Source organism: Triturus cristatus, chromosome 1_1, assembly GCF_964204655.1.
Source record: "Triturus cristatus chromosome 1_1, aTriCri1.1, whole genome shotgun sequence".
Lineage (NCBI taxonomy): Eukaryota > Metazoa > Chordata > Amphibia > Caudata > Salamandridae > Triturus > Triturus cristatus.
Genome location: NC_140579.1, coordinates 106,799,195 through 106,807,797, shown reverse-complemented (window position 1 = coordinate 106,807,797; position 8,603 = coordinate 106,799,195). Strand labels below are relative to the sequence as shown.

At 43.0% G+C, this 8,603-nt stretch overlaps 1 protein-coding gene across 2 annotated transcripts in view; it reads right to left on the bottom strand.

The window, feature by feature from the left end:
* Positions 1-1,787: 1,787 nt before the first annotated feature.
* Positions 1,788-8,603, bottom strand: part of DNAAF19 (dynein axonemal assembly factor 19) — a 34,898-nt gene continuing 28,082 nt past the window's right edge. Inside the window, exon 4 of one of the 2 annotated variants that reach the window (XM_085654379.1) lies at positions 1,788-3,511. In XM_085654379.1, the coding sequence (XP_085510505.1) occupies positions 3,044-3,511 (468 nt within the window). In that variant the 3' untranslated portion in view covers positions 1,788-3,043. The remainder of the gene's footprint in view (positions 3,512-8,603) is intronic. The other variant, XM_085654370.1, reaches the window with a different exon arrangement.

The window sequence follows — 8,603 nt, the reverse complement described above, 5'->3', positions numbered from 1 at the left end:
AACTTTGCAAATAAATAAACTTCAAACTTCCACCAGGCTGTCCATATTTGTGAACAACTGGGAACCATTTTATATGCCTCAATGACATTTACATAAATTGAGAGAATGATAACAAATGGGATACTACACAGTTATTTCATATCACTCGGATCCAATTCGAAACATTAAATTCAACATGGACTGACTACATCTAGGGGGCACTGCAGTCCCAGGGATTCCTTCGCTATTCTACCAATTCGTCCAAATGTCACATTCAATTGAGCTAAAACTTTTCAATTATGCCAGGCGAAAAAGCAAGATAGAACAGTTTTCTTCACAGATCACGTTATTCTCAATGTTTGTTCAGATTTCATGGAAATGCCACAGTACACGGAGGTAGATGCCTGTGTCCACAGATACAGAGTGGATGTGGAGGAAAGAGAATCACTGCCCACCTCTGTACATGGACAGGCTGTGCTCATTGAACCAGCCTCTTCTCCAATGCTATACTATTCTGGCTGTCCTCCTCTGTAGGAAGTGACGTTGCAGCCCGGTTTCACAAGACTTACTTCTCCTCTTTTAAACTTTAGTTTAAAGTAGGAATAACACCATGGGCTGGTCGAATTCTGCAAGGAGCGGTTGGTTAAGCTCTTCTACCAATCGCTGGCACCTTGGTGGCAGTGGATGGTGTCCAAGGCAGATGGCAATAACTCCACCGCCTAACATGGCCAGCACTTTATCATGTAAGTGCTGGCAATAGGCTCACTTTGAGCACTGCACCTGGCCAGAACAACAGTACGTGGGCCTATGCTCAGGGCCATTTGAATTACATCCACATACTATACAATTCATCTCTTGCATGTAGATCCTTTCCGGTGCCAGTGGCTTCTCAATCATATAACTAAGCCACGCAAGGATTAGGTAAGCATCTGTGAGGAAGTAGAGACCCAGCATGTGTTCCAGCATTACATTCCCAAAACGAGAATGCCCTTGGAGATATGTTTAATGTGAGTTACAAGCCCAGCTAGTGCCAGGGAGTGTATCACAGTAATCTAGGCCTTCAGGCAGAGATCATGCAGGTCTTTTGGCCATAATTTAATTTGTTTTGTAGAGAATGAACTGATATTACAGACAGACAGACCCTGGCAGATTGAAGAGCAATAATCTGTCTCCATGGTGTGTGCAACTCACACTTGTTAGATCCACTCCAAAATGCCATGGATGCCCTGCAGAAGTGATTTAGGCTTACATGCACCAATCCAGACCATACAGTTCCAGTAGCACTTTAGGTCAGCGAGTTTCACTGAAAGCTAAAAACGTGCTCATCAAAGTGTCTAACGAACAAGAGAAAAAAGGATTATTTTAGGAGAGTGTGTGGGGCACCATTCTCCTTGATGAGGCAGATACATTAGAAATGTTGTTGGGTAACACTCCTTTTTGTATGGCATCCAGGAGGCATGGGCTACTTGTGGGGTATTTGTGTGCAGAGTGCGGGACACCTCAATGAAGTAGGATTGTGATAAGGAAGTGGGATGAGGAAGTCCTTGATCACGGTTACGCAAACACCTGAAGGTTGTGCATAATTGAAGAAGCTGAGATCAGCGACTTCAAGCGTAAAGGAAGAGACTCTCTTTGACAATACCACTGCAATGCTTCCACTTAAATTCTTCGGAATTTAAACTTTTCCTGCAACAAACACCATCACAGAGGCTAACTATGCTTAATACATAGGCCTCTTCCTCTGTGGACTTCATGGCTTCCTCATCAACTAAGATAACAGCACCGACTATTGCACACAGCCTTTTCCCACCTGAAGCACACCATCTCATGGAAGTGTCATAGGAATGAGTGTGCTCCGGTAAATTAGGGCTACTACCGAGATTGTCTTAAAACTTTACATTCGAGTATATCTGCAGAAACATTCAATCAGTAGACTTTTCTAAAGAGAACGAGTTAATAGGAAAGCTAGCACTCTATGCATTTCCAAAGTTGCAACTACTGGGAAATGTAAAGCAAAAGGTGTTTATTTGTCAGTAAACAACAAATAGAGAATAAAAGATTGAGTGGCACAACTCATCAATCTGAAAACACTTTAGTACAGGCTTAACACAGAGGCAGGATGAAAAGGTGTGAAGTCATTTGACGGAAATCAATTCTAAAGAAAGTAACATATATTAATTCCAGAATGCATTCAACAGGCTCAAAGGGTGGAATTTAAAATATACTGTGGGCACCTAGGTTCAAATTTGTTGAACAAAAAATTCAACATAGAAGATCTTATTTTGATAAATCAAGATATCGGGGCATTTAATGTCATAAATTAAATTTAAGCCAGAGAATCTGCCACTAATGGTGATTTGACACAGTAATAGGTGTATGGTTAGGAATGGGAAGATGGGTGTTTCCAGAGAAGGCTAGGGCAACAATCCACAAGTGTAGGACAGCAAGCCTACGCATTGAAATGTTGGAGATTTTGTGCAAATTCCTTAAAAGAAGTAAATCCACTCAAACCATAAGGGGGAATACATAATGAGTGCATACTTCAACACGGTTTTGTGAATCTGCACCACAATGGGTCACATTTTTAGGAAACCCGGGGGACATGGTCATATTTTTTCTGAAAGAATTGGTTTAATGTTCATGACGTCAAAGACAGCTGGGGTCACTGTAGATAGGTGTGGCAACAATCTTATTATGGCGCTCTAGTTCAGTCACAAGGGCTGAACTGACATGGCTGTACTTGTCCATCTAGATCAGAGTTCCAACTATACTCCAACATATTCAATTAATGATGTCATGGGAGTGCTTTCTAAGAAAGGCAAACTTAGAATACTCTAGTGATTCAGATATGCACGGGTATCAATAGACAGTGCAGTATAAATGGGGTTACTCCCCTGCATCCCAACTCTGGTGGAGTGTGACACAAGGTCAGCACAAGAGTCCAATCGGAGTGACATAATCCATGTCCAGGGTAGCACCCACTGTACAGTTATATCCCCACCCGTAGATCACAGAGCTGGGCAGTGAGATGGTTTCATGAACAAAATGCCAGATCCTTAAACTGTCATATGACTTTGTAGGTAGCCATGAGTTCCCAAAGTTCTTGATCACTGCTGTTCTGGCCAGTTTCCTGGAAGAACCCATTCTTTCCATTGACCTCTTCTTGCTGGTCAGTATCCACGCTGGCTGGGGTGCAGGTAGTGTGCTCCCTGTCTTTTAGCTTTTGAAACAATTTCCGACAGCTCTCCCTCTCTGCTGTACTTAAAAAGTCTAGGTTGAGGCTGAAGCGGCAGGTGCCACTCAGGCGCTGCAGAATCTGAAACACTGCAGCATAGTCTGTGCTTTGAACATTTTCAGCCAATGTGGTGACCATCTCACCAAGGAGACCAAATGCAAGGTCAGCATGGAAGATGCGGCCTATGGTTGAAGCCCCAAGTTGCAGCAAGAACTGGTATCTCTCCATCCCATCTTTCAGGCATCGCCGCCAATCTCGGTAGAATTCTGCAGCAGTCTTCGGCTCACTACATAATTCCTGCAATAAAAACATTAAGGTGAAATTAAAGTTTCTATGGTGTAGAATTTAGATGGCTCACAACATGTTTTGGTGTAAAGTCGCAGAATTGCAGTTTCATTTGTGCTGCAGCAAAACTTTAACCATGCTGCAGCCCTCATTTTCACAATGTCTCTTTTCTACAATTCTATCAGGTTTGGGAATCTAGCAAACCGAAGCAGTACATTTTGTTTGGTGTATACAACATTCTGTGGCATCACCTGTATTAATTGACATGCTAGAAAGCCCATATTAATATTTGCAAGCATAGCTCTTTATTCCCGCATGGCAATATCCTTACTAACTGATGGTCCCAATGAGCAAGCCATCGGCCCAGTTCCATAACACTTTCCCGGGACAATGAGACTTTACATTTGGGAACTTTTGTATCTACTTGATTTCCTGAGAAACAAAGCACAAAAAATCCTCTAGAATGTCAGATGTGTTTATCTGAAACAGGGCTTTTAAGAGAAGCATACGGCCTTGATTACGATGTCAGGCGGACCGCCACTGACATGCTGTTGGTGGCGGTCCGACCGCTGCCTCCTGATGCATGCGGTCGAACCATCAGCAGTCGGGGGAAGACCGCTGTCTCCACCAGGATCTCCGATCCTGAAAGGGTGGCGGTCGGAATTGTAGTCCCGACAAGAGTCGGTGCCAAGGCAGGCACCGCCGTCGGGATTACAATGTCCCTTTCCGACAGCCTTTTCATGTTGGGAAGACTGTCATTAAAAAAAAGGATGTCGAAAAGGGACTTTGGGTGACCCAAACAGGACCCCCTATCCCTCGTGGGCCTCTGCAAAGTGGTCCTTGGGGCACATGTAGTGCCCCCACGCACCGTATGCCGCGCACCATATAGTGCACATCCATACACTGTGTGCCATGCACTAAGTGCTCTTTCACACTGTGGCTTATGCAGCGGCCCTTTTTCTGGGCTGCAGCACAAGCCACAGTGTTAAAGAGCACTTTCTGCTCGCCAGGACGGTGGTTCTATCATAATTGGGCGGTGCGCCCGCTTGTCGGGCGGTCCCCTGACCGCCGCGCCAGCAGTTGGCAGTCCGACTGCCTGTAATCAGGGCCGAAGTCTCAAATACTCCACACTTTAAATGACCTTCAGAGTCTGCCGTTCTGAATGTGAGACTTGCCCCCACTGATCCAGGTGTGTGGTTCCTGGTGCTAACTCTACAGTGACACCTAGCGTTCACAAACATGCTCCCTAAACGAGGAGGCTTTTCCTACAGAAACAGTAACAAACATATGGAACTGATTTCCAACTGAAGCATTGGGTGCGGTGGAAAAACCTACAACATAAAGCATGCCGCAAGAAGAACATTGTACTGTATGGCATTTATACAACATTATCTCACAATGTACAAAAGCCAAAGCACTTTCAGGATAAACAAGTGAGTTTTGACTCCATTTGTTAGGCATGGTTGGAAGAGTTTTGGCTGAAGCGAAACCAATGATTGTCATGAATTCATGTTTTCCGTGAGATTCAAATCATTTCACAACAGGGGCCCGAGAGAGCCATTCTTGATAGAACTGCATCCTCCACTGAGTTTAGAGCTACCTAAGGCCCCTTGTTCGGCCCTGGAGGAACAAACATTGATCATATACAGCATATCTTCAGGGCCAGAACTGCTGAGCCTGACATGTAGAATATTCAAAGTTGCACTCTAAATGACTGGTGGACAGCAGAAAGGAGGAACCCTGACAACTTTTGTCTGCAAGGGTGAACTTAATACAATTAAGGGCAGTGCCCAGCATGTGTGTGTTAGATAGTTAGTCTCTACAGTAGCAGTTGATAATCGATTAAAAGCGTCAAAAGCTGGTGAAAGGTCGAGTTTGGATAGCAGAAACACTGTTGGTGTCTATGGTGTTTTTAAGCTCATCACAAATTCCGTTTAACACAGCAGGTTTTCCAGCACAGAAATTCATATTTGTCCGAGAAGAGGTTGTTTTATTTCGAAGGTGTTTGCACTCTGAATTTTACTGAGTTTCCTCAGAAATGGCCTGCAGATGACAAGATCCTTTTGATCAAGTTCTTGCATCTTGAAATCGGCCTGGTGTTGGATGTTTCTCTAGTTGAGTGTCAATGAATTCATGATCTCTCTGGCCAGTTTGGGTGCCGACAATAGCTGAAGTTTGTTTATACATTAATTAAGGGGGGCAGAGTTTTGTTAGTAAAGCTGGTGATGTGGATAGCTTTTATTAAATCACTGGTGTATGTCATTGACAGCAAGTTGAATGAACAATGCTTTGGGTGAATAGTGTTGAAGGAAGGATTCCGAGTGCTCGTCACAGGGATATGGTCAAAGATTGCTATTGATAGGAAGTATCTTAACTCTTTCAATTGGTCCACTTCATTTGCTGCATACTGGAGAGTGGTTTATTCAATTTGAGATGCAATCTGGATCACAGAATTTTGAGATACGTTTTTACAGTCCTTTTGTTACGCATTTACTTTTGAGATATCTTCTGAATAGTGAGATCTCTTGGCTGTGTTGATAGTTGTTTTTTAGATTCTGTATGTCTACTGGAGCAGGCTTTCATGTTCCGGACATGTGCTGTTCTCCACTGCTTTTTCAAGGTTCTAGTTTTTGTTTTTTAAATCTTTATATCTGTGAGAAGTTGGCCTGGTATATGCTGTCCACTAATTAAAGTGGGCACCTTGCACCAGTCCAAACGGCCCTTATTGATGATTAGGTTAAAGCCAACCTTTATTGAAAGCTATCCCAGTGGTAACTATGGAGAGCAGCTTCCAAGCTAAGTCTCGAAGGAATGTAAAGCAGCTTGATTTTCCAGATCATAACCTCCTGAATGACCAAATGAAAGGAGAACCACACAAGAGATATATAAAATATATGTATTTATTATGATTTACAGAAGGTAGTGGTGGTTTTAATGGTAGCACATCAGCATTTGTGTATAATAAAGATTGAGTTACTGTCTTGGTGCCCCTCGAGGTTAAGAACACGCACCCCACTACCTCAGGTGTCAGTCCACTGTAGTTCTGCCAAACTCAGTGTTAGTATCAAACAATAGAATGAACCTCGGCACTCTAATTAATTCAATTATTCATTCATGGATAGTTGTCCTTTTTATACGCAAATCAATTTAGGCAATCTTCAAACAACCATAGCTTACTGTTCAGTCATATTTTTAATGTACAAAAAGCACACAAATTTGGCAATATTATAAGTACAGTAAATCAGGAAGCAAGAATGATAATAGCATTGCTTTCCGAAGGTGGAGGGCCTCCTGTTGAGCGTTGGATCGGCAGCCGACACGTGTTTCGTTACAAAGTAACTTTTTCAAGGCTTAGATACTCAATGGACAAGGATCATTCATATTCCATAACCGTCAAAAGGTCTTCCAATAAGGATAACCAAATCCTATTTGACTACTTTATCTGCTTCGTCCAGAGCGATAATAGTGCCACACAATTTTAGTGGATCCAATGATAGACTTCAAGTATACAAAGCGGTGGCCATATATTTCAGCCGACTATTTTTTGTCAAATTACTTAGTACAGCCTCGGAATATAGAAACCAAGTAGTGTAATCCTTCCAAGTTCCTTGATATTCTAAAAAGCGGTCAATCATAGAGGAAATAGGTTCCTAGTATCAATACAAGGAACGAAGGGCTATGATATGCCCCTGTCGGTGAAAATTCCGCCGTGCGTTTGGGGCTGTCTCGAAAAAATCATAAGGGACGATACTAGGAACCTATTTCCTCTAAGATTGACTGCTTTTTAGAATATCAAGGAATATAATTTGTAATCTGAGTACAATACCGCCTACACAGAGTTTCATTGTTGCACAGAAACACAATAAACCCAGTAGACAAACTACAAAAGGTCCATACATTCTACTCCGTGTCACCCATGGCTTTTGGAGATGTTGGACAAAATGGTTACCTTCAAAGTATTCTGAAACCAATAACTCTCCTGGAAACCGGCTGAGCCTATTTGGATATTGTAGGAGAGTAGGATATGCTTCTTATAGTTACTCCCACTTTTTGCTGATATTTTACTGTTTTCGACTTTGTCTGACTGAGGTCCTGCTATTCAGGGCCCCAGTCTATCTGCTTTCTCCTCGAAATTGATTGCATGTACTTTAGGTACACTCCAGATTGGATTCTGTCCCTAGAATATGGTATACTATGTACCCAGGGCATAGTTACCCCAGAGACCTCCCAGAGGCTGCATAATGTATTGTGCCACCCCTGAGAGAGCACTCAAAATGACACCACAGATCTGCTACAGCAGCCTGTGTAAGGTGGTGCCTGCACCCCTTACTTAGATATAGGTTCACTATATCTATCCTAATCACTGCACATATAAACCTATCAGTCACTCCTATGGCAGGCCTTATCAATCCTGAAGGCAAGGTGCTGGGTTTTATGTGAGAGGGTGCCCATGCATGAGCAGAGCCCCTCTGCAGCCTTCGGAACCTATTTTCTGAGGTTGTTTGTGATGCAGCCAACCATATATATTTAAGTGCATTATAAATGCTAACTTTAAAACGGCTGCACGGAAACATGTCGTGTTTGGAGTCTAACACCTTGAAATCATACCTCCACATCAGTAACTGGTGTGGAGGTATGATTCCTCCCTTGTAGAACCACTACTGTGGGTCACCGGTCTACCCGGTACCAGCTTTCTCGACCTGGGCATCACAAAATGGATGCTGCCAACCACAGACACAAGTCTTCCCTCCTGCTGCTGGCCGAAACTCGAGCAGGGGAAGGCTTGATAATAGGTTTCCTGTCACAGGGAGGTGTGACCAAAACTATATTTGGCTACTGTAAAACAGAAAAACAAACAGGGAGTATACATCCTGAGAGGACAGCTAACAATAATGAAGAGTTTTTGTTTGTCGATGCCCGTTCAAAGAGGTCTCAAGTTATGGAGATGTGCCAGTATATTTAGAGCTACATACAAAGGACTCATAGTCACAATTTTTGGGGGGACGCCTAGCTGTTGAAAGTGGAAAAGTGATCACGTAAAACTGAAATACGTAAACTTAAAGTAAGATACTTAGGACCTCGAAATCAAAGCCCAGTTTCTTGA